The 25472-nt window shown below is 41.7% G+C and overlaps 2 protein-coding genes across 4 annotated transcripts in view; one reads left to right on the top strand and one right to left on the bottom strand.

Moving 5' to 3' along the window:
* The window catches only part of MTOR (mechanistic target of rapamycin), a 62954-nt gene that overhangs the window by 3125 nt on the left and 34357 nt on the right, over window positions 1-25472 (top strand). For both annotated transcript variants that reach the window (XM_021417457.1, XM_021417458.1), the window contains exons 4-28: window positions 104-336; window positions 703-903; window positions 1261-1395; window positions 1845-2120; window positions 2426-2534; window positions 3381-3567; window positions 3756-3884; window positions 4489-4733; window positions 4842-5057; window positions 5453-5658; window positions 6127-6249; window positions 6931-7020; window positions 7117-7209; window positions 7591-7725; window positions 8062-8191; window positions 8418-8668; window positions 10561-10647; window positions 11027-11194; window positions 11461-11573; window positions 11971-12133; window positions 12396-12488; window positions 13217-13363; window positions 14154-14296; window positions 15316-15478; window positions 15623-15768. In XM_021417457.1, the coding sequence (XP_021273132.1) occupies window positions 104-336; window positions 703-903; window positions 1261-1395; window positions 1845-2120; window positions 2426-2534; window positions 3381-3567; window positions 3756-3884; window positions 4489-4733; window positions 4842-5057; window positions 5453-5658; window positions 6127-6249; window positions 6931-7020; window positions 7117-7209; window positions 7591-7725; window positions 8062-8191; window positions 8418-8668; window positions 10561-10647; window positions 11027-11194; window positions 11461-11573; window positions 11971-12133; window positions 12396-12488; window positions 13217-13363; window positions 14154-14296; window positions 15316-15478; window positions 15623-15768 (3982 nt within the window). The remainder of the gene's footprint in view (window positions 1-103; window positions 337-702; window positions 904-1260; window positions 1396-1844; window positions 2121-2425; window positions 2535-3380; window positions 3568-3755; window positions 3885-4488; window positions 4734-4841; window positions 5058-5452; window positions 5659-6126; window positions 6250-6930; window positions 7021-7116; window positions 7210-7590; window positions 7726-8061; window positions 8192-8417; window positions 8669-10560; window positions 10648-11026; window positions 11195-11460; window positions 11574-11970; window positions 12134-12395; window positions 12489-13216; window positions 13364-14153; window positions 14297-15315; window positions 15479-15622; window positions 15769-25472) is intronic.
* ANGPTL7 (angiopoietin like 7) lies at window positions 16912-22880 on the bottom strand. Of its 2 annotated transcripts, none has more exons than XM_021417470.1 (5): window positions 22290-22880; window positions 20591-20694; window positions 20065-20259; window positions 18990-19188; window positions 16912-18427 (listed from the first exon to the last, which is right to left on the bottom strand). In XM_021417470.1, exons 1-5 carry the CDS (start codon window positions 22666-22668, stop codon window positions 18258-18260), a joined length of 1047 nt encoding a protein of 348 aa, XP_021273145.1. In that variant the 5' UTR covers window positions 22669-22880; the 3' UTR covers window positions 16912-18257. The 2 variants fall into 2 exon arrangements, with proteins under 2 accessions (XP_021273145.1, XP_021273146.1); XM_021417471.1 differs by having other exon boundaries at window positions 20591-20691; window positions 22290-22879.

The raw sequence follows: 25472 nt of genomic DNA, 5'->3' as shown, positions 1-25472 counted from the left end.
TTAAGGAATGGATAGGGAATGCTAACTCTCAATCAGGGATTTGCTGCTGTCTGCTCCACTGGTCCTTAGGGAGAACCTACAGCACTGCTCCCTTTCTCTACAGCAAGCCTTATTGGTGTTGAAGGAGGTAACGCCACCCGTATCGGCAGGTTTGCAAACTACCTGAGGAACCTTTTGCCATCCAATGACCCTGTTGTAATGGAAATGGCTTCCAAGGCTATCGGGCGGCTTGCAATGGCTGGTGACACCTTCACAGCTGAGTATGTGGAGTTTGAGGTGAAACGTGCTCTGGAATGGCTGGGGGCTGACAGGAATGAAGGTCGAAGACATGCAGCTGTAAGTGATTTTTTTTTTTGTCTTCACCTGTCTTGGAATGGGATGGTTAGGTTTGATAGTGATAGGAGAGGTTCTCAGAAAAGAAAAAGCTCTGATTGGGAAGCAGAGTGTCTGCTAGTGCAAGGGTAAGGATCTGCGATGCTCTCATAGAAGTGAGGAAGCACTGCATCTGCTGCCTTATGAATGCCTAGTGACTAAACAAGGTTGAGACACCTTTGTGCTATGATCTGTAAATGTGGACAGAGCTGGTTCAGCTCAGGCTCACAGGCACTGACAGTCTAAATCAATGATACCACATTCTAGAAATTGAGGTTTGTTTAGGGGTGCTCATTTACACAGATTTACTCCTTCTTTCCCCACCTCCAGGTTCTTGTACTGCGTGAGCTGGCAATCAGCGTGCCTACCTTCTTCTTCCAACAAGTGCAGCCGTTCTTTGACAATATTTTTGTGGCTGTGTGGGATCCCAAACAGGCCATTCGAGAAGGAGCCGTTTCTGCCTTAAGAGCCTGCCTTATCCTCACCACTCAGCGGGAACCAAAAGAAATGCAGAAACCTCAGTGGTACAGAGTAAGAAAATAACTTCGTTTTGAAACAGCTGTTTTACAGGAGTTAAGCTTTGTCTGTAGTTCAGTTTTGCTGCCATTGCCACATGGATTCAAGCTTCCTACTATCAAACAAAAGTCGGACAGTGCAGCTAAATATTGTGAACTCTGCTTCGTTGTGGTCAAAAATGTGATGCAGATACTGAAGAAGTTTGTACCATGGCATGGCTGACTGGCTGTTTGATTAGTGCTGTTGAAAATACTCTGCAGCAGATTCTACAACTTGTGGATGATTCTTAGCTAGCAGTATTAATTACTGTATTTCCACAGGCTTTGCCTCTGTTGTGATCATTGAGATTTAAAATTTTTTCTTTTCCCCAAGCATACATATGAAGAAGCTGAGAAGGGTTTTGATGAGACTTTGGCCAAGGAGAAAGGAATGAACCGTGATGACCGAATCCATGGTGCCTTACTGATCCTCAATGAGCTCGTGAGGATCAGCAGTATGGAGGGAGAGGTGAGCAAACGAACTAGATGAGGACTATGGCCTCTGGCTGCCAATCTGTTGATATACAATGGGTAGCAGCTTAGCAACCTGTGAAAATAAACCACTGTGTTTGCAATGGATCGATCTGAACGTGGATCAGAGCATTGATTGTTTCAAATTGAGTAGTGTCAGAGAAAAAACAGCAACAAGTTTGGGCTGAGAAGGAATCAAGCTCTGATGGAAAGTGCTATTAGTTGAATTAATTACAATGGGAAAAAAAATACAGAGTGCAATTTTTTTTGTTTCAAATTAGATGCCCAGTTATTTTTTTTGCTGAATTTAGCTTAGTTGATGTTTTCCAGCCATTTGGATACTAATGATACAACATTCTGCTCAGGAGATTTAGGTAGCACTGGACTCAGTATCTTTTAGTCACCTACTGTTTTTTTTTTTTAAATGTGCTTTTCTGCTTTGTCCAGCGCCTTAGAGAGGAGATGGAGGAGATCACTCAGCAGCAGCTTGTGCATGACAAGTACTGCAAAGACCTGATGGGCTTTAGTACCAAACCTCGCCACATCACTCCCTTCACTAGCTTCCAGTCTCTTCAGCCCTCTCAGTCAAATGCTTTGGCTGGTCTTCTGGGTTACAACGCCCACCAAGGAATCATGGGTTTTGCAACTTCACCTATGCCGGCAAAGTCTACCTTGGTAGAAAGTCGATGCTGCAGGGATCTAATGGAAGAGAAGTTTGATCAGGTAAGCATTCATTCTTGCCTTTCAAAATTCACAACACCAGTTCTTGTAACATAACTGATCTCTGTGTCCTTACTAGGCAGACAATACTGTCTAATACTGAATTGAGATATCAAAACTCAGTATTTGTATGTATTCTGGCTGTGTAACTCTCTCTGTTAGAGCAGTGGTGTCATTTCTTGGTTATCTGTCTTCCTCATGGGCTCTGAAGCCAAATGTCAATAGAATGCCTTAAGATAGCCAGATAATAAACAGTCTTGCCTTACTACCAATAGCCATCCTTCAGAGCCCAATCCATATCCTTCCAGGTATGCCAGTGGGTTCTTAAGTGCAGAACCAGCAAAAATTCTTTGATCCAGATGACAGTTCTCAATCTGCTACCACGGCTGGCGGCTTTCCGTCCTTCAGCGTTCACAGGTGAGGAGACAGATGGCTAAATGTTACAGGTGAAATTGTACTTGAAGTTACCGAGTTCTCCTCAGTCCAGATGAGTTTGTGCAGGCAAGGCAGAAGTAGAAACGTGGTGCTTGGGAGATGAGCAGACAAATGCCTCTGTGCAAGTGGTGGGAGGACATACTTTTTTCTGGGTAAATGTAACTTGACATCTGATGCTAGTATGTTGCTCTGATGAAGAAAATAGATTGAAAGCTGCTCTCTGAATTCTGCAATCAATACCCGAAGAATTAGAACCTCCTTTATTTACTCTTTTATTAGCATGTCAGATTTAGGGTTGAACTCTGTTCTCTTGATCACAATCAGCATAGCCCTAACACTGTCAGCAGAATTGTATTTCTCCATTGCATCTGCCAGAAGATCTCCAGGCAAAATGAGAAGTAGCTGCTGCTTTGCTGCAGTTCAGCTGATTCGTCAAGCAAGGTTAGGAGACTGTGTGAGTTGTAGGCATGTCATCAAACTGATCCAAGTAGATTGGAAAACTGATTAAGTTTCCAATCACTATAAAAACCAAGACGCTTGTTTCATGTTTGTGTATAGAATCTGTAGGCAGTGTCTTGGATCACCTGTTGCAATGTTCTCTTGTAGCTCTTTCATTTTTGTGAAATTTATTTTTCAAAAGAAAAAAAAACCTTTGAGGCTTTGGGAATTTTCACATGTAGTGACATGTTTGCCACTGCTTATACCAAGGAATTTTATATGGCAGTGTCCATCCCCTGGTTTTATACTTGTAAGTGTAGTTGCAAATTTGCTGCAACTGTACAAACCTAAAGGACCTCCAATATCTATCTTGTTCTCTCTTGTGGGCAGCTGATCAGTATCTTCCAGACACCATGAACCATGTTCTCAGCTGTGTGAAGAAGGAGAAGGAGCGAACAGCAGCCTTCCAGGCCTTGGGTTTGCTTTCTGTGGCTGTCAGATCTGAGTTTCAAGCTTACCTCCCAAAAGTCCTTGAAATAATAAAAGCAGCTCTTCCACCAAAGGACTTCGCTCACAAGTAAGTATGCCAAGGTTTAGAAGAAGAAACTGAAGAACCCATTCTTTGTATAATTTTTGTGATGTGGGATAAAATTGTCGCATTAAAATCAGTTATTTTTGTAAGACTGATAATGGAAGTGAGATGAGAAAAGAATGTTTGAAAAATAGCAGCTTCTGTTAATTAACAGCTACGTGATCCCTTTCCAGGAGACAGAAGTCTGTGCAGGTTGATGCTACAGTCTTCACCTGCATTAGTATGTTGGCACGAGCCATGGGACCGAGTATCCAGCAGGACATTAAAGAGCTTCTGGAACCTATGCTGGCCGTGGGCCTGAGGTAAATGTGAGGCACGGGAGTGTATTTTTCTGTTAGCCACTGGATGGCATTGTTGACCATGCAGAAGGAGATTTTGAAAGTGTTCAGGTTGTGAAGGAAGGTTATTTCTTGAAATGATTTGTACACAACACAAATTTGCAATTTGTGTTGCATATAATATTATATGTCCTTTGAATTACTTAGGAGCATTGGTCTCTGTAAAGAATGTAAGGAAGTCTTTTTTTTTTTTGTAGAAGAAACTAGTAAATTCGAAAGCAATCTCCTTTACTTCCCACTGTTCAAATACATTTGTCAACAGCCTGAAAAAGTTTAGAAAGCCTCTGAAAGGCAGCAGATTTCTGCTGTATCACATTGGCAGGGAAGGAGAACGATGAATATTTATGCCTAGTTTCTTTCCTATTTGAAATTTCATAGCTGGTGAAGTTATTAATATGGGAAGGTATCGAGGAAGCATCCTGGCAGTATGAAGCTGCTTAGATTAATGTTACCACTTGGAGCTGAATTTAGCTGCCTTTGTGTCTAAAAGACAAAAGTAAGAAGAATCACTTAAGTTTTTATCAATGTATGCTGTCATAATGACTATCTGCCTGCTTCTTTCCATCAGCCCTGCTCTAACAGCTGTGCTATACGACTTGAGTCGTCAGATCCCCCAGCTAAAGAAGGATATCCAGGATGGGCTGCTGAAAATGCTCTCCCTTGTTCTAATGCACAAACCTCTGCGACATCCAGGCATGCCAAAAGGTCTTGCCCACCAGCTGGCCTCCCCTAGCCTCACCAACATCCCGGAGGCCAGTGATGTGGGTAGCATCACACTTGCCCTACGTACGCTGGGCAGCTTTGAGTTTGAAGGTAAGATAAGGAATAAGGAAGCAAAAGGCTTCCTTAAACTCCTATTATCCAGTAAGACCAGTAATCAGGGTATAAACTTGTGTTAAATTCCTATATCTTTCCTTCTAGGGCATTCTCTGACTCAGTTTGTCCGGCATTGTGCAGACCACTTTCTGAACAGCGAGCACAAGGAGATACGGATGGAAGCAGCCCGCACTTGCTCTCGCTTGCTCACACCTTCCATCCACTTGATCAGTGGCCATGCCCATGTGGTCAGTCAGACAGCAGTGCAGGTTGTGGCTGATGTTCTCAGCAAACTGCTTGTGGTTGGAATAACAGACCCAGGTTAGTGTGGCATTCAGTGAAAAGAGTTCTCCTACCGTATGTTGATGTAGGGTTTGAACATGCTTGCCAGTAACTTAAGATGTCTCAGGTTACCATCATTTTGTTTGTAAAGACTGACAAATTGTCTTCTGCACAGTCTCCAGATGTGCTGCTTATAGGTGTGAGGGGTTGACATTGTACTGATCTGGGTATTGGTGCAGTACTGAGCAGCACTGAATCTGCTGGGCTGACCTAACTTGTTTCTCATAGGTAAAACACTGAGGTAGCTTTTCACTCTGGGAAAGCTCTCAGCATTCTTTTGAGGTTGTGAAGAATTTTGAGGCCAGTTGTGAGTGAGGATAACAATAAAAACAGGAGCTTACTGCGTTTAAAGAAAAACAAATGTGTTCTTGCAGACCCTGATATCCGTTTCTGTGTGTTGGCTTCTCTGGATGAGCGATTTGATGCTCACCTTGCCCAGGCAGAAAATTTGCAAGCTCTTTTTGTGGCCTTGAATGATCAAGTGTTTGAAATCCGAGAGCTGGCCATCTGTACTGTGGGTCGCCTGAGCAGCATGAACCCTGCCTTTGTCATGCCTTTCCTGCGCAAGATGTTAATCCAGGTAATGAAGAAGGATACCTGCAAAGTATTTGATAATTGAGATTAAGTGCTAAAGAACTGGGCTACCTGCAGTGAATGTAAGGGAGAGTGAGTGAATGTATTAATCACCCAGCTTAGTAGGTTTCAGCACGTCTTTCTTACTGGTGAATATCTGGAACGAAGCTCTAGGAATGTATTTAGTAGGAGAGGATATTAGTCACTGTTTTCCCTTGTGTTTATCTTGCTGGAGTGCTTTCCAGCTGTATTGAGGAAGAATGTTCTGCACAACTTCTAGGCAAATGAGTGGCACTCATGCACACAAGTGTATTTGTTTTGAAGACATATATTCCAATTAACTCTCTGGATGGAGCATAAATGTAGAATACCATTAAAAAGTACTGAGATTTATTTTTCTTTTGGTGCCAACTGAAGAGGTTTTTACCTACCTTTTATTTTCTCATTTCTCATGCTTCCGTTGTCTTTTCTACAGATTCTAACAGAACTAGAACACAGTGGTGTTGGTAGGATTAAAGAGCAAAGTGCCAGGATGTTGGGTCATCTAGTTTCTAACGCTCCGCGCCTCATTCGTCCATATATGGAGCCTATCCTTAAGGTACGGTCTCTCTCTCTACTTCCCTCACACACACACATTTTCTGATGACTTTGGAACGTAAACACGACTGTTTACATGGGTTCATAGTGACAGGGACAAGGGGGAATGGTTTTAAACTAAGACAGGAGATTTAGGTTGGGTATTAGGAGGAGTTGTTCACTCAGAGGGTGGTGATGTACTGGAACAGATTGCCCAAGGAGGTTGTGGATGCCCCATCCCTGGAGGCATTCAAGGCCAGGCTGGATGTGGCTCAGGGCAGCCTGGTCTAGTGGCTGGTGACCCTGCCTATTGCAGGGGAAAACTAGATGATGCTTGAGGTCCTTTTCAGCCCAGGGCATTCTATGATTCTGTGAGTGAAATGATACAGGAAGTGTATGTATGACCCCTACCTTGATCAGAAGTTGCTTTTCTTTCACTTCATCATAGCAGTAGAAAATCAGATTAGTGTGGATGTTACCCAGAGTAATGCATGTATGTGGCAGACTAACCTAATTTGATTCTGGATTTGCATAAAATTTATGAAACCAAGTTTTAATTTACTGTTCAAATACCATGATGCAAGTTCAGCCCCTAAGGGATTTTAGGTGGAAAGGAAAGGAAAGAAAAGAACACTTTGAATACTTCATGTTCAGCAAGAAGTCTTCTCAACACATTCTAATCTGTTCCTCTGTCACCTCCCAGGCACTGATTGTGAAACTGAAAGATCCTGATCCAGATCCAAACCCAGGGGTGATTAACAACGTTCTAGCTACCATAGGAGAACTTGCACAGGTAGGGAAATTGCAGGCACCTCTTTTCCATGCTTGTCAGTTGTCAAGCTTCTGGTGGTGCTAGTTGAAGAACTTAAATTTATGTAATTTTCCATAGGTCAGTGGGCTGGAGATGAGGAAGTGGGTGGATGAACTTTTTATTATAATTATGGACATGCTACAGGACTCCTCCCTGCTGGCTAAAAGACAAGTAAGTGTTTGACAGTTGCACTAAACTTGGTGTCCTCTGTGACCAAAATTGTAATGAAATACGTGTCCCATCACTGCTGCTAGAGCAAAACTTTAAGTCACTCAGGTCTCTCTTTTGGAGGGTACAGTCACATCTGTGACTTGTGTCACAGGCTGGGGATTGCAGTGCCTCTTTTGTGACACGGTACAGAATTTACTTTTGAAGGTAAAGAAGGAAAAAAGAAAAAGTGAAGCAGTTTTCTCTGGAATGCCTGGACCTATTCTTGGTGCCCGTTTGAATTGTATCTCTGAGTAAGGGCAATTAAGTAAATCACCAATTCTGTTGCATGACATAGTACATTTGTTGGTCAAAACTAATCTTTTCTGGGTTTGGCCATTCCAGGTGGCTCTTTGGACACTGGGTCAGCTCGTGGCTAGCACTGGTTACGTGGTGGAACCATACAGGAAGTACCCAACTTTACTGGAGGTGCTTCTGAACTTCCTAAAGACTGAGCAGAACCAGGGCACCCGTAGAGAGGTATAAACACAAAACTTTCTAACAACTGTTTCTAAAAGCTTTTGGAAGAGTGCTTTGAAATAAATGCCTCTGAGCAAAGATTTTTTTAGAAAAAGTGAAAGATAATTGTTGTGGCTGATCTAAGTACAATAAGCAGAATTAAGAGAGTGAAAACGTGAATCAGTGAAATGGCCTCCAACAATTGGATGGAAAGGACTGATGCTTTCTGCAGGCAGTCATTTTAGTTCCAGACCTTCCTTCTTTAATCCTCAGCACCTTTCCAAGCCTGGATTCATGTGCTGACTTTTGCCTTAGTGCTGCGCTTCTGATGAATTTTCTTTGTTTCTCTCTTATCAGGCTATTCGTGTGTTAGGGCTGCTGGGTGCTTTGGACCCCTACAAACACAAGGTGAACATTGGCATGATTGATCAGTCACGAGATGCTTCTGCTGTCAGCCTCTCAGAGTCCAAATCCAGCCAGGATTCTTGTAAGCATCTGGAGAAACATCTGTTTTCATTTCTCTTCCAAGTGAATATACAAACAGCTTCAATATACAAACAAGTTGTGGCTTTTTTTTGGTTTACTTATTTCCTTTTCTTACCAGTTTCTCTTCTCTTCTGAGCAAATTATTACTGTATATGTTTAAGGTGCTCTTGAACTGGTATTGAAAAGCATTGAATATATAGCTTGTAACACTACCTTCTTTCTCCTAGCGGACTACAGTACCAGTGAGATGCTGGTGAACATGGGAAACCTTCCTCTGGATGAATTCTATCCAGCTGTCTCTATGGTGGCACTGATGAGAATTTTCCGAGACCAGTCCTTGTCCCAGCACCACACTATGGTGGTTCAGGCCATCACCTTTATTTTCAAATCCCTTGGACTGAAGTGTGTGCAGTTCCTGCCCCAGGTCATGCCAACGTTCCTTAATGTAATAAGGGTTTGTGATGGTGCCATCCGAGAGGTGCGTACGCTCCTTCTCTCTTATTCCACTGCCTTAAAAAAAAAATGCATTTAAAAGAGAATGTAGCTGGCTTTGGGCATTGCTGTGCTGTGTGTTCCTGTCTAGCATGCTGCAGAAATGAGGTACAGCTCTGCTTTTTCTCTCCTTTGAACATTTGATGGAATGTCCAGTGGAAACAAATGTTCCGCTCCTTATTGAAACAGCTGCTTCTGAGCATAATCCTTAGGTGGACAATATCTCATTCTGTTTTTTTTTGTCATCAAGCTGTTTTTTTTCCAGGAAAACAGCTTGTGCAGCTCCCAGAGCTTTCAGTGATCTCTGCACTAATGTACTATTGCAGTTATTAAATAGTAGAGGTAGATTCTTTCAGCCTCCAGTACAACTGTGTACTTTGGCTCATCTGTGAGAAGGAAAATTCAATTTGCTATAGTCTGCTAACATCCAGAGCAGCATGGAAAGTAATTCCTCAGTAGCATTTTCTCTTCCTTCCCACTGAAGTTATGGTTTTAGGAGGAAATGAGAATTGTGATAACGGGCCTCAAGTGGTGCATCTGACCAGAGATGGCTGCTGTTTGCCAAGCCTTTTTCTCAGGCTGCTGAAAACAATCTCTGCGGTGGGAAGGGTGGTTTGTATTCGTTATTGATGCTGTGTTTTATAGGTGGGATGGGTGCTTCCTTAGCAGACTCCCAGCCCTGCTATAAAACCATTGTTTTTTCCCATGTTGAACTACTGCTCAGATTGGAAGGAAAAGCTCTCGTGCCTGGGTTGGCTGAACTCCTGGACATGAATGATCTAATTGCTTGAAAGCTATGTAGTTCTGCACACTTTTTAAAAACATTCAGGTAGAAGAACATGGGAAAGTGTACTGGGGAGGAGAGCTGAGGTGGATACATGTGACACTGAAGCCTAATAAAGGAGGCAGGTCCTTGTCCTACATGTAAGCATGCTTTCTCAACAGACAAAAAACAGGCACAGCGTAGGAGCTCAGAGTTCATTTTTGGTAAATGTAGGTGTACTGCTCTCACTAAAAAAATTCATGTTATTTCTTACTCAGTTTTCACACCTGTTGTCTTTCTCTGAGCCCCACTTTCACTGTATTTTGTCACTGTAGTCTTCAAATACTGCATGAAGAAATTAAATTTAATATATAATAATTTACATATTCCTACTTTCCCCGGAAAAAAAAGGCTGTATAACCTTATTTCGTGGACAAGGAGATTTTACCCACATTTTTTCATACCAGTTTCAAAAATAAATTCATTGCCACAAGTGAATGCATAAATTTGCACTAGAGGAAAAGGAATTGCAAAATTGTCATAGTATACGTGAATAAAATTGTCTCAGTCAAAATTCTCTTCTTGTATCAACCACCATTCAAAAAATAGTGATATATTTGGCAGTGTATCAAGGAACGAACTCTCTTCCCCAGTGACTTTTCACCAATATATCTTGATGGGGATGGGAAAGAGTGCAGGAGTATTTAAAAATGTGTGCCAGTTTGGCTAACAGGCAGCAGGAAAGGTTAGGGGCTAAATTTTTGGAAGCATCCATCAAGTCTGAATTGCAGAGCTCTGTAGTAGTTGAAGTCTTGGCGTTTGTGCTTGCAGGTTTATTCTGACACATCCTAATAAATCTGCTTATTTAAGTATCTATGTGCTTGACTGTATGAGGCTTGGAGCTCATAAATTTTTTGATGCAGTTTTAAAAATTTGAAAAACAAAACCAAACACCACTGCAATGGAGCTGCTAAGAATTTAGCCCCACTTCTTGAGCATATGCCTGCTATTTGTTTGATAAATGACCTTGTGAACTGCTTGTGAAACACAGTTTTCTCAGGGTTTCTCTGGTGTTCACATAGCTATCTTGATCACTACCTGTTTCTTCCTTCTAGTTCCTGTTCCAGCAGCTGGGGATGTTAGTGTCCTTTGTGAGAAGTCATATTCGGCCCTATATGGATGAAATTGTCACCCTCATGAGAGTGAGTACAATTTTGAAGACAGTCTTGTACTGTCAGTGCATACTGTGTTCAAAAACAGCTTGAACAGGAGGTGTTTGGAGTTCATAAATAGATGGCATTTCACTTCATTTTCACATGCTGTTTGCAAACACGTGGAAATTAAGAGAAATCAGTAGCCTAGAGGTTATTTTTAACAGCTCTAAACGTACTGGAGACACTGAATGTTTTAAAAACAAAACAAAACTGCTGACTTATATAACTCTATAATGGAAGTGTGGGACTTCCATGCAAGCTTGAATTTACGTAGACACTGTCTCCTGCAGTCTGCTTTTCTTGTAATTGGTGCAGCTTAGCTGAAGGAGATCTACTTAATTTTTTCTGGTTTCTTTTTCTTTTGTAGGACTTCTGGGTCATGAACAACTCCATACAGAGCACAATTATCCTACTTATTGAGCAGATTGTGGTGGCTCTAGGAGGCGAGTTCAAGCTCTATCTGCCTCAGCTCATTCCTCACATGTTACGGGTCTTCATGCATGACAATAGTCAGAGTCGAATTGTCTCTGTCAAGGTGCGTGGGAAGCTGCAGCTGGCTGGGTTGGTTTGGGTGCTGCCAAGGCAGGTGCAGGCTGCATGCCTTGCTCTAGAAGGACTTCCACTGCTTGTGCTGTAAGCAAATGGGGTAGGTGTAGTGTCAGCAATGGCTTGGGGTGAAACGCAGACAGTAGTCTGTTGAAAATATAAGCTCAAAGCAATTTTCCTCTGGAGACTGATTTATTTAAAATGCATCTTTCCTGACTTTGAGTCATATTGGTCTTTTTTCTTTTTTCTTTCCAGCTATTGAATGCAATCCAGCTCTTTGGAGCTAACTTGGATGACTACCTTCATTTATTACTACCTCCCATTGTAAAGCTATTTGATGCCCCAGATGCCCCCGTGGTGGCTCGCAAGTAAGAGCTAGTGGCTTTGCAGTCTTTTTTCTTTTTTTTTTTTTTGGCTGTGGCATCCAAGTTCCTCAGTGGTTTCTCTGGCCATGTGTAGAATGAAATACCTCTTAGTTTTCTGTGTTAAATCATTATGGAAGGCTGTTCTTAGTTGGACACTGGGGCACTGTTACTTGTTTATAGACTATTCCTTTCTCTTCTCACCTGGTAGGATTCTAGTCACTGCAACTTGCGAGCTGTCCTGCAAGTGATAGCTGCATTAATGGTTTCGGTGACATTTTTCCCATTACTGCTGATGCCTAGGAGGTCTGAGCATGAATCACTTACGTATTTTTTACATTCCATTTCTCCTGCGGTGCCCTGAGAGATTAGAAACCTTCCCTTCTTTCTGCTCTGACTTTAGAGCTGCACTAGAAACAGTGGACCGTTTGACAGAGTCTCTGGATTTTACTGATTATGCTTCACGAATTATTCATCCCATTGTGCGAACACTAGATCAGAGCCCAGAGCTACGGACAACTGCAATGGACACTCTCTCCTCTCTGGTATTCCAGCTGGGAAAGAAGGTAATGATCTTCTAAGGCTTGGAAGCTTGTAGATGAAGGAATAGTCCAAAAGATCAAGGCTTTGAAGTTGAATATTTGTGGTATAGTGTTCTGGGGTTTTTAAATAAAGCAGGCTTTCGTTCTCTTAGTTGATTCTGGAGTCGGGTGTTACTAAAATTAGGCATTCATAATTGGTTTCTTATAAGATCAGTGAAACAGAGGTGGGGTTTTACTGCTCTTGGTGAGATTGAGTAACTAGTTTCTGATGCATTCCCTTGTACAGTACCAGATTTTTATCCCGATGGTGAACAAAGTTCTGGTGCGACACAGAATTAACCATCAACGCTATGATGTTCTTATCTGCAGAATTGTAAAGGTTAGTTGAAATGCATGAAGTTGTTTGCATAAAAGTGCTTGAGGAATGTTTTTGTGTTGAATTTGATGTAGCTGGGAGACTTCAAGTTGCTCATAAGGTGAAAAGTAGTTGTTGCTGTATTTACGTGTTAAGTATAGATCTGTAAGGAGTCTGAGATTGATTGGGAAGATTGTTGTCAAATGGTATCAGTTGCTTCCCATGGAAAAATCACTGCAAGTTCTAGGTAAGAACTTAAACTTGTAGCCAGTATCATTACTTTTTCTGTTGGAGGTTCTTAAATGTGGATTTCCCCTGCTGTTTCCACAGTGCCAAGACCTAATACTGAGATGGCAATGTCTCATTTTCTGTAGTAGGGCCCACATTTCAAAAACCCGATAACTGCTTTGTAATTTAGTATAGGATCAGCAGTGCATTGCTGTCCCACATCTGGTGGTGAGATGAGTAGAAAAAAGTGTTTATTTTTAAAGTCATGTTATTCTGCAGTGGTGTAGTATTTTGTCCTTTTGTATTAGGAGCTATCTTATTACAAAGCTATCTTAAATATGGAAGGGCTATCATTTGAATTCACTGTTTTATAAGCTGTAATAATCATTATTACGAGACACAGTTGTTTGCTTCACAAGTTGAGTTGTAAGAAGGGCTAATGCACTGACTATCATCCATCTGATTTATAGAAAATTGCTTTTATGTGTGTAGGTGTGATCCTCATTGTGAACCATGTATTGTAGGGCTATACTCTTGCTGATGAAGAGGAGGATCCCCTGATTTATCAGCACCGGATGCTGAGAAGCAACCAGGGAGAAACCTTGGCCAGTGGTCCTGTGGAAACAGGTCCTATGAAGAAATTACATGTTAGCACCATCAACCTGCAGAAGGTAAGACTGGAGCTATGTGCAGCATGGTGGAGGAGCTACTGTGTCTCAACTAATCAGTTTGTTCAGTGCATCTTTTTTTTTTTTTACATCTCTTTTCTGTTGCTAGCTTTGTACAAGGGCAAGGTCAAGGTAGTGTTGGAGGTTCCCTTTAAAATCAGAGGGTGCTAAGGGACTTAAAAGATAGGAGCAGCTGCATTATCTGGCAGTTAACAACTGTGAAGTAATCCTGACACTTTCTCCTTATATGCAGTATTAAGGAGGCTTCCTTATTGAAAAGAATCATCCGTAGGTTCTAGAGACATCTACTTCAGAGTCTCTGCTTTTTTCTAATCAACCACTGCCCTCATATCTTAGTGTTAATTATATTCTCTTCAAGCTGCTGTAGGGCTTAATAGCTACGTTAATTTAAACAGTAAATGTTTGCAGCGTTCAGTGCAGTATCGGGATGGATAGGTTTCAAAACGCTGGACCTAAAAATGTAATTCTAAACGCATGAAGTATTTTTAAGCTGATGGTTCAACAGTGGTTTCAGCTCTTGATGAGTTTTTGCAAGGAAAGAATTGTTAATGTTAAATATTTGTTGTGACAGGAATGAATTTCTTAGAAATAACACTGATCTACTGCGAATTATTTGGTAACTGCAGATGGATTTCAGAGAATTGAAAAGGGGAATCTCAGAAATGTGATTTGGAGTTGTGAAGAAGTAATGCTTCCTGTTGATGGATTTCTTCTGCTTTTGGACCGTGCTCTGTTTAGATTGGTAGTTAAATTGTTTTGCTTTGTACTGCAGGCCTGGGGAGCAGCAAGGAGAGTCTCCAAAGATGACTGGTTGGAATGGTTAAGACGACTCAGTTTGGAGCTGCTGAAAGATTCCTCCTCACCATCCTTGCGCTCATGCTGGGCCCTGGCTCAGGCATATAATCCCATGGCTCGGTACAGTAATCATGTCTTTTTCAGATCACTTGAAACTGCAAGATGCAAGCCAGAGATTATAAGGAAAAAGAAAGTTTCTTAAAAGCTCTTAAGTTCCCTAAATAGAGTTCCTGGGACAAATCAAATAGTTGGCAACTTGATTGCATTTCCAGCCTTTGCAATTGGCAGCTCCATGATGTGCACAAAATCTTTAGTGGAATTCTGCGTATTAGTCTAGAAATAACATAAGACATAAAGTGGAACTGGAGTATGAAGTAGTCTCATGGGTCTGCTGTGGGTGAATAAAAATTCCATAGAGTGGAGTAAGCTGCTGTGCTTTATTGCAACCAGTATGTCTGGAGAAATGTAGGGTTTCTGTAAGCAATTGCCCAGTTATCTCTTCATTATGATATACACTTGTCATCTCAGTACATAAGAATCTGACTACTGCTGTTAGAAAAGTGTTCACCGTGGTTTAATTTTATCTTAATGTGAGCTTTGTCACTTGCATTGCAAACCTATTTCACAGTATTTCTTCAGAGTACTAGTAGTGACAAGAGCGGTCACTATTTTTCATCACCATTCCTCTTCTTCCCCCAAAGTTTGCCACTAATGCAATCTCCAGCTGTTGCAGTCCTCTAGTGAGTTCAGAATGTGTGTCTGTGCACGTCCAGCAAAATGCCTAATCATTTTCACTACATTCATCTGACTTTGGTTACAAAAGAGACCTCATTTTTTTTGTCACATAAAATTGTTCTTGCTGCTCTGAAGATTCTACTCTAGCATAAAATATTTGCTAGCAAATGATAGTACTATATCTTACTATCATATTATCTCATCCTATTATGTATTCTTAAAACATAGGTCTCAGTATTTGGTACAGAAGTTAGCTTTTTATAAAAGCTAACCACTGTGTTTTGCAGGTGGACACATACATGCTGTTAGTAGCTATCTTTCTCTGAATAAAAAAGCAAGTTCACTGTCAAATAGACTTTTTCTCCTGAATAATCTCCATCTTTTTTTTCTTTCTCTCTCTTTAGAGATCTCTTCAATGCTGCTTTTGTTTCGTGCTGGTCTGAACTGAATGAAGACCAGCAGGATGAGTTGATCCGAAGCATTGAATTGGCCCTGACTTCTCAGGACATTGCAGAGGTCACTCAGACACTGCTGAACTTGGCAGAATTCATGGAACACAGTGACAAGGTAGGCACGCTGTCAGGCAACTCTTTCTAACACTGCCTAGCCGGCCAGTGTCTAGTGCATGGAAAGGATGTGAAGAGTTCATGTGTACTTTCTCTCTCACTTTTTTAAAATTAACTTTCTTTTGGTATATGTGCTTCCACCCAGGGTCCACTGCCTCTGAGAGATGATAATGGCATTGTCCTCCTGGGGGAGAGAGCAGCAAAATGTCGAGCATATGCCAAGGCCCTTCACTACAAGGAGCTGGAATTTCAAAAGGGCCCAACTCCAGCCATTCTGGAGTCTCTTATCAGGTAGGACCACAGCTGATGGGATTTTTTTTTGCTCCCACGTCAGTTCCCAGTTTAGGAAACTATTAGGATGATCATGGATGGTTCTTTGAATTTCAGTATCTACCAGAAGTCTCTGTGGTTGGCTTACCTTCTCTAGGTTGTAATGTTCACCCCTACCTGCTAAATTCTGCTACAAGAAGCTAGAGGAAGCTGGAAAGGTGGGGTTTGTTCTGATTACCACCCTTTACCTTTCAAGTTCAGCGTGGGGCTACTTGGAGTGGCTGTAACATAGATGAGAGATTTCTATACCTACAAAGAAATAAGCCAGAACAGCTGAAGCTCTTGACTAAAATTTCTGGTCAAATTCTACTCTTATAGCTTAGGTAGATCTTTATTTTTCATATATCAAATAGAAGATGCTGTATTGTGTAGGGTAGTGTACTGTCCTGAGCTTTGTCAACAACAATGTTATCCTGGAATACCTGCACAGTGAATAACAAAGCCAAGGAAGCTACAATGCACGTTCTGTAGCAGAACAGTCATGTGCTCTCTCAAGAGACTGTTTCCATTTTCATCTTGCAGATGCTTTGCTCTACTGTTCCAGAGTTCAAAAGCCTGACTTCAGAGTGTGTACACAGAAACATTAGAACAAAGTATCATTCCATGTTGGAATAGAAATTCTGGAGCTTCTAAAATGGTTCAGTTTCCTTCTTTTAAAAGAGATTAAAACTGTAGGGCTTTATTATACTAATTTCAGGGGGCTTTCTGCAGTTGCATCATGGTATTCCCCTGCTCTGCTTACCAGCAACTCAGTGCAGTAATACATCTCCTGGCTTCCAAACTCTGAAGGGTTTGGATTTGGTACTAAACTACCTGTTTTCAAACATGAACCTGTTTCTTATCCTGGGAGTGTTAATGCTACAATCTGATACCAACAAATTGATTTTGGTTAAACAAAAACTTGCTTCGTCTGTATGCAGTGACTTTTCAGTCCTCGTAATTCCTTGGAGTCTGCTTCCTTGTTCCCTCCCCACCCTGCTCCCAGCTTCTATGTTATTTTTTCATCCTTTGTCCTTTTAGAATTCAGTGTGCCAGTTTGGGCAGTTGTGCAGCCATTTCTTTGTGCATCATAAAGCAAGTTAAGGAGCAAAGAGTTGAAGTAAATCAGGATTAAAAATGAAAGACAATTTATTAGAAATCTTAAAGTTTAGAAATTTTTCAAATCCTCTTTCTAGACCACAGTTAAAATGGTTCCAACTATAGTTCCATGCAGTTGAAATTTACAGTATTAATAGTCAAACATACATAAAGCAATTACTGAGACACTTCTACTCCCTTTACACACAAGACCGAACAGTTTAAATTAGATTCAAGTCCTCTTTAAGGTGAATAAAAATAGATATATTAAATATAACTATCTTTTCCAACATATTCAAACAACAGTATGGCTATGGGAGGAGTCTTTTTTTTAAAATGTTATTTACAACACTGTGTTATAACAGGCAGAAACAACATACTGATTTTTAACATAAAATCTCCAGTTAACTTTTAATTGGGGGATCTTCAGAAAAGATGTGAATATTTCTCAGTGTGTTATGCTAGAGCGTGATTTAATGACTTGTGGATTCTCTGGTGTGTAGTAGTGTTTTGCTTAAGGACACCGTGGTTTCAAGTGTTGGAGTGGAGTTGGTTGGCTGGGTCTTTATTTTTGCTACCTTGCTGTTTTCTCTTTTTCTTACTGCCTTATAGAACACTTTTATATCCAAACATGAATGTAATTTGGTGGCCGCCTGAAACATTGCATTCTGGTTTTATCAGGCTTTAGGAATAAGCATTACAGAGGATATGAGAGGAGTCCTTCCTCCAGGGTACTGTGTGCTGCTGTCTGTGGGGACAGCAGCAGGAGATGGCAGTAGAACTTCAGGAGAGAACCTGCACAATATTAGCTATGGAGGATTTTGGAGCTTCATTCTTCTTTCTGTGGGAACGTAAGCTGAAGAAAGATGCATCAAGAACACTTCCAATTGGTGATTCCCGTTGTTTGAGACCAGTATGTCACTTCTGTGATTTGAATCCGTCTTGAAAGGAGATGAAACAGCAACGCTTATTCTTGACAGACGGGATGGGAACAAGGAGGCTTCCTTTTTGTGGCCCCTGCCTAACTGGTTCATACAACCCACTAGTTGCACTGCTAGTGAAAACACACACCAGGAAACTTTCTGAAGGTGCTGTAAGCGCAGGAGGCGTTCTGTGTTTTGTTCTAACCTATTCTAACACAGTATTTATCCCTTTAGAAAAAAATCTTCAGAGGGGGAGATAAATTTGAGCCCTGGTAACACTGGTGGCTGTATCTGGTGTTTGGTGTGCCTTAGTGATTGTGTGTGTACGTACTATGCGTGTTTTGCACGTCCTAGATCAAGTGGACAATTAAAGGGTGGGATTGGAGTTGTCAGCTGCCCACCTTCTCTGTAGTGGCGTCGTGTAGCTGTATGATCAGATGTTGATTTCCTCTATGGTTTGAAGTCTTCTGGCCGGATCTTCATCTCCACCCTTTTTAGGGAGTAGGTTGAGCCGTGCCATCCGTACCAGGTGATACCATCCATGTTCTTGGTGTGTTCTCCTTTGCGGTAGTAAACCCCATTCAGGTTGGAATCGGTGCAGCAGTTGTACCAATACCCACCTTTTCAGAAAACAAATGGATAGATTCCCAGTGAGCCCCTGACTGAAAAGCAGTTCTGTGTTGTGCTAATATCATGCTCAATTATTGCTTTGCTTTCTGGAAATTTTCCAGAGTGCAGTACTTAATTCTGAGAGTCTGTGGCCCTAATGGATGGTATTACAGGTATATTCAAAACTTAACATAGATACTGAGTACATAAATGCTTTACAGTTAAACAGACAATTTAGTCCGTTAGCTTTTCATTTAGTTGCTCGTTCCTCTTGGAATATTTCTTTGCCATCTTTCTGACTGAGAGTTAGCTTAGGCAATGAATTTGGGTTCCTAGAGTGGGCATCTGAAGGCCTTTAGAAGGTCTCTGGACTCTGTAGCTGAATGCATTATTTTATTGACATGGATATCAACAATTTTTTGTTTACACATTGCATAGCTTTGAACAGGAAATTAAAAACTAAAGGGCAAGAAGCAGTGGAGACAGTTATCTTTGTGACAAACTGAGTCTTGTGTGCTCAACAAACAGCTCGGGCAGCTCAGCGGGGGCAGGAGGGCATTTGTGTGCATTTACCTTTACGGAACTGGGCGCAGTCGTCCACGCACTTGTCGTTATCTTTGTCCTTTGTGCTGAAGGCTGTGTTGTTGTGGTACCTCAGGGAGTCACGTCCTGTGTTGCCGGTGTAGTTGCCCACAAACAGACGGTAGCTGTTCAACTCGTTGCTCAGGGTGAACTGATTGTATTGTGCAAAGCGTACGTTACCTTCCCAGTCCTGCCACAAACAGTGAAGAAGAAATAGTCCCTGTTAGAACGGTTATGGAAAGAGTCTGTGGCATGTATTTATATACAGTGCGTGTCGCGTGCCTTTTCTTAGTCCTCGTCCTTTTTTATGAGTCTTCTCTATCTCAGGAACAGGTTGACAGATCTTCTCTAAGGCAAAGAAACTTTCCGGAGCAAGATACCATGTTTCCAAGTCTCTGCCCTGGTATTAAACAGTATGTATGGAAACCTGGTTTGTAGCTCTAACATCCAGCAGACTCCTTTGGTAGTGTGCTGCCTCAAGTTGCTTTTTTTTTTTTTTTTCTGAAAGAGCAGCTTCTAGACATAAAGCCTTTCAGCTCACTTCTTCTGTTTTACATATCCCATCCCTCAAAGCACTTGTGCTGACCATAAACTAACCCAAACCAGAACCAAGCCCTAAGGAGACTGGAGAAATCGTTTTTTGGGTAGTACAGTGCAAACTCACTTGTGCACAAACCGGAAGGAATTGCTGCAAAGTAGAAGACTTGGCCTTGAAATCTTTATCAGATACCTGAGTGAATGTTTAAATCTGAAGTGGTAACAGTTTGATCTGTCTGCAGTGGACTGTGCAGGATTTTTTAGAGCTCACATTACTGAAGGCACAGTGTGCATGGAGATTGAAGGCTGTAACTTTGATTTTTCTTGCTGGTTCTACGTTGTCCTTGAATCTGTCACTAGGACCATCCTGCTTCCTTCTCCTATAATTGAAGCATGCAAATTCCTTGGGCTTTCTATAGCAATAAGAGATGGTATCTGCTTTGGAAGAACCACTCCATAACAAAAAAAAACAAACCCAAAAAACCAGCCAACAACCTTTGGTTGCTGAAATGGAGAGCTCTTTAATTACCTCCAACTCTACCCGTAGAACAGTGGGGCGTCGTGAAAGTCGGTAGATGTTTTCGTTTCCCAGCCAAAAATCTCCCCGAATATTGCCAAATCCTTCCCTGTATTGTTTCCAGTCCCTATTGAAAGATGTCAAACCAACTTTACGTCTCTGGATGATAGTCCAGCCACCTCCATCTGTCTCCATGTCACAGAACACCTAGAAGAGGAAAAACGCCGTGCTTATCAGTAGACTTAGGTTGATTTCAACTGAAACAAGCCAAGAAACAGTACTGTTCCAGGTTTCACAAGTTGAAGAACTTATGGTTTTGTTGAAAAAGAATTAAAGCAAAACACTGTTATCTGAACTTCTTACATTTTTCCCTTCTTAAACGAACTTTCCTGCCAGGTTTGCCTATGTAAAGATGCAGGCTCAAAAGTACAGGGCATCGTAACTCAGTATGTGCTCTCTCATTCTCTGTAGTAGATATGTATTTCTTTATTATATTTCACAAGACACTTGATGTTTGTTGTGTACATTGCATCCTTACCTCCAGATCAGGACTCCCCAGGAATTCATCAGGAGGTAGCTTGTAAACACCAGAGATGCGGTAGTTCCTCTGATAAAGTGATGAGCAGTCATAGACAGCATCTACTTGAATCAAAACCATCAAGTAAGAATCTGAACAGCAAGAATAATGCCCCCTCCCCCCCCCGAGTCTGATTTCTTTAAAGCTTAATTTGTTGCACAAGAAATAATTAAGTGAAGAAGACTTCCCACAAGTCTGTGTATCTGAAACAGTCCAAAGAGAGGTCTTTACTTCTTATCACATTGCTACTGTATATGGTTGTGCTGAAAGGTAAGAAGCTACATTTGCTGTCCCCTTCCACTAATAAAGCCTTATCCAGTAGAATGGACAGGCCTGCTGCCAGGTGCTGCTTTGATTGTGTGCTTGAACAGGTTAGCTGAGCTTGTGGGTGAGGCATGTTAGCTCAGCACTTGCACTGGAGCTGTGACAGGTAGTGGCTTTTAGCTGCAGTCAGTCTCTGTAAGCTTCCTTTCCTCCCTTTGCAGGAGCTGGCTTGGTGCTGTGATTTGCACTGCATCTGAGGAAGATAAAGTAGCTGAAGCAAGGCTTTATCTGTTCTGACAGCTTTCAGTTTAGTACAGACTCAGTGCGTCTTACCTGGTGTAGTCAGACGTGTCTGAATTAAATTCCTCCTGGGCTAGTGTCTCACGTGTTGTTACTTTCATTTTTTAATGTACTTTTACTATAGCTCCAGTGAATTTAATTCATGGTAAAATCTCTAAGACCTACTGTGAACAGTGCGTGGTGTGTCAGAACTGACCAACTGGAACTGTCTGCCAGCAGAATTGAGTAAATAGATTTAGAAGTTTTTCCTTTTCATTTTAAAAAACTGAAGTGTGTGTATATGTGGGGTTTTTTTTCTGCAAATCCAGTCATCCCGGGCAACAGCAGTCTAAAAGAAATTTTAAGCTTGTTGAAATCAATTTCATTTAAAGATAAAAGCCAACAAAAACTGATTGACACTTTGTTCTAGAAATTGCTTTACAGGTAGTTGAACTACAAAGTGCACCTGCATTCCACATTACAAGCCTGTGCAATTGCTGTGTGCATTGAAACCTTCCCCTAGGGAAGAGAGAATTTTGAATGATTTAAATGTGTTTTGGCTGGGCTTATATCACCGCTTACATGTCGCGTCATCTGCACCTTTTGAATTTTTGAGAGTTATCATTCAAATAATGGATCGAGTCTTTTGCTCAGAGATCATCATAAAAATGCAATTACAAATCTACAGTAATGCTTGGAAAGCATTTCTAATTGCTTTACCAACTTCTGGTCCCCTGTCAGCACTGTGAACTCAGAGGATATCACTGCCAGAGCCATTTCCTTCCAAAGCCAGCTCTCTTTTTGGATGGGTACTTCAGTGCTCAGAAAGTGAGGTATTAGACTGAATTCATCACTGTGCTAATACATTATCTGTTTGGTACCAGAGAGTGGAAAAAACAAACATACAGGTATTAAAATACAGCTGGATCTTTGGACTTTTGATGTGAAGACAAACTGTTTCTTCCTCAGGATCACCTGAGGAAGCATTTTAAGCAAAAGTATTCAGTATGCATCCTCGATAAGCGCGTTAGTGGGACATGCTAGCATTAAGAACTAATCATTAGTTCATTCTGTGCATTAAGATGTGCAGCTGGGAGCTTGGAGACTCCCTCCTTACCAGCTGAAGTTTGTGTGACCGTCTGAGCTGCCTGGAGTTGCATGATGTCTATCTGGTTGTTCATTTCGGAGTATTTGCTCTCAGCATCAATGAGGCGGGACTCCATCTGCTTGGTGCTTCCTTCCAGCTCCATCACCTGCATGACCACGTTCACCCAGTCACCTTCCTGCTTCTTGCTCAGCTCCTGCAGCATCCTGCTCAGGTTGGCTACTTGCAGCTTGAGCTCTTTAATCTCATCGCAGCATCCCGTCATCCTGGACTGCGCGTTCCCGTTGATTGTCCTCCTTTTAGGAGGCTTCTGCAGCAGTGCTGGATAGACAGCAACAGACACAGTGATAATGCAGAGCCACGCCAGCTGAGCAGTAGATCTTGCTGACATTTTTGCTTACAGCAACAGGAAACTTGCAGCGGACTGCGGGTAGTCTGAATGCAGCTGGGGTATGTATGAAACTTTCTGCAAGTGCTACAGCAGAACGGTACCTAGCTTTCTTCCAATGAAGTGAGTCTTTGAAGGTGGAGCCTGAAGAATCAGCCTTTTTTCAGACCCCTCCTGTCAGAGTATGAGCTTTCTAAGTCTCTCTCAAAGCATCTTAAATACGTTTTTTTTTTTTTCTGTTTACTTCCACCCCCTGGAACTATGTGGAGCTTTCTGGCCCCTCCCAGTTCATCTGTTCATATCAGGTATTTACAGGGTGAAATTGGACCGGGTTTTAGCCAAGAAAGGTTGGGAAGAGCAGGAGAGACTTCACACGCCTTCAGGACAGAACTGAGTGGGAGAGGGCTAGGAAATGAGGAAAGTTTCCAGTAATTATTGCCTATTGGATTGTAGCCCTCTTGGTGACTAACTCTGGTACTTCAATAAATTGAGAGCCTTAGAGGTGCAGGATGTGAAAAGTCTGTTCAAAAAGAATTTTTTCTTTTTTGAAAGTTCAAGGAAGGTAACTCCCTATCAGGTACCCATAGCTGCAGAATGCCTCCTAACGGATTGTCCAGGGGTTGTGAGGAGGAATAGTTCTATGCCTGCAGCATTTCTTAATTTAGGGAATATGTTAACAAATTTAATTTTTTTAGCATCTAATCCTCATCTCTCTGGACACTCTTGTCTTCAGAATGCTTGCTCACACGCTTCAATGCTGTTCTTTTTAGAGATGGGATATCTAAGGGTGAGGTGCACAGAATGCTGCAAAATAGGTGAACCAAACCCCGTGCTTCTGTCTGTGCATGGTGGACGAGCAAGAGGATGTTAATGCGGAAAGGTGATCTCACTAAAATTGACAAGAGATGTGTTTTTTACAGGAAACAGTCAGTCTAACTCCAGTGTTATGGAGGCCAGTCTAACGATAAGATTTTAAGAGAGAAAGATCATCTACAGGTAATTAAAATGTCCAGAGTTATATAAAGTGTAGGTTTAAGAATAACCTTTAAATCTTTAGACCTTCAGGGTATAGATCAAGCATCAGCTGAGATACTGAGACTTCCCTTCTCCTTCTATGTCCTTTAACAGTTAAAAAGTTGATTATAGATGCCTGATCCCAAAGCAGAGAAGTTTCATCAATGGTGTAAAGCTTTTGCTGAAGGTCTGCAGCTTTTCTTCTAGATCCTTGTGGATCAATTTTTACTGCACAGGCAAACTGCCCTGCAATTGCCATACGTGTGGGCTATTCTCCCTCTGCTAAGCTTCTGATTGTGAAAACTGACAGAGATAAGATGCAAATGAAGGGGTAAATGCCATGGAAGTTCTTGGTGTCTAAGAAAACAAAACAAAGCTAATCTTGCTCTTTCTATGAAGAAAATGAGAATAAACACAACAGAGACATATTATCCCATCTAAAATTCTTCTGCTGGTCCAAGGCAGCTGCAGGATTTCACTTAGTTAAGATTAGAAAAGCCTTGCTGATCTCCCATTCTCTTTTAGAGAAACGGGAAACAACATCTAGCTGGTATAGTTTCTCCTCCTTCATTGCACTTTTAGCTAGATGCTTCATTTCTGTCTCTGATTTGCAGCACAACTGGCAAAAAGCTTTTCTGCAGAACAGAAAGGAGACCCCTCACCCTTCACCAGGGTGCAAAGATTTAGGAAGATGAAAGCATCAAAGCACTGAAGGAGCAGACCATGTTAAATAGGAAGAAGAGAGCATCTCCTGGAGGTCAGAGTTAGAGATCTCAATCAGGCAGCATGGTTGCCTTGAGCTGCATTGTGGGTGACTACCTGTGTGCTGTCCTTCAGGCAGAAGCCCTGCAGTCTGTAGAACCAGCTGGCAAGGCTGCTGTGTGCTGTTACTGATCTGAGGTATCACCAGAGATAGTACAATTTGGTGGGAGTACAGGGGACACCTCTATTTACAGCAGATCATTGGCTTCAGTCATGTTGTTGTCACGGGCATTCCAGAAACCTTCCATAGCAAAATTGCTTTTATACTTCAGACCAGAAAGTGCCACTGCACACGGATGAAAGCCTGACCTTTTTGTTCTGCCTCTAATCCTGTCTGAGCCCTCTTCCAGCTGGAGCTTCTGTCATTCCCAGGGGCAAATTCTTCTCGGGCTGCCTGCGATGAGAAACTTGTTTTTGTGGAAGCTGGAACAAAGAGCAGGACAAGCCCGACTCTGGCTTCCCCACTCCAAAAAGCCACTCTGCTAACATCCCAGTCGTGTTATATAGGACTCTGACCCTCTCTGCTGCTTCTCTAGCTTGCCATAACTCTTTTCTTTGTCTTGTACAGTCCAAATTCCCCCACGTGCATGCTTGTGTCATGTGGGGCAGATCTGGAAAAGAGTAACCATTGTCCTTGCGTTCCCTCTTGATTTAAGTTTTAGAAGTATCTAGGATTCAGCCAAGTTCCATGTTGCATCCAGATGTTACACAACAGTGCAGAAAGGCTTCTGAATCCCCTTTCTAAACTATTTAATTGAAAATGAGACAGCTGGGGTTTTATTTCAGATTCCGCCTCTGAATTGTATATCCTAATTCTGGACATCTTTCTGTTATGTACTTTGGTTTTCCTGAGATGGTACTAATTTGTTCTCTCATTTTGTTCCATGTAAGGCGCAACAACAAGCGTTATGCAGGATTGGAAAAGAGCACAGATCTTCACATCTGTCATTACTTTTGAGGAAGCATTAAGAGAGATTTAGGTGGACATCTCTGTTGGCAGAGGCCTTAGCCTTAATGGAATTTGAGTTTTT

Source organism: Numida meleagris, chromosome 20 (assembly GCF_002078875.1).
Source record: "Numida meleagris isolate 19003 breed g44 Domestic line chromosome 20, NumMel1.0, whole genome shotgun sequence".
In the NCBI taxonomy this organism is placed as follows: Eukaryota; Metazoa; Chordata; class Aves; order Galliformes; family Numididae; genus Numida; species Numida meleagris.
The sequence above is the reverse complement of the archived record's forward strand: the minus strand, read 5'-3'. Positions and strand labels throughout refer to the sequence as shown.

Coding starts and splice junctions, on each gene's coding strand:
- ANGPTL7 (XM_021417470.1), bottom strand. CDS start 22,668: ATGTCAGCAAGATCTACTGCTCAGCTGGCGTGGCTCTGCATTATCACT. Junction 20,260..20,590: donor TGGGGAGTCCTGATCTGGAG/GTAAGGATGCAA, acceptor TTCCTCTTCTAG/GTGTTCTGTGACATGGAGAC. Junction 18,428..18,989: donor CTGCGCCCAGTTCCGTAAAG/GTAAATGCACAC, acceptor TTTTCTGAAAAG/GTGGGTATTGGTACAACTGC.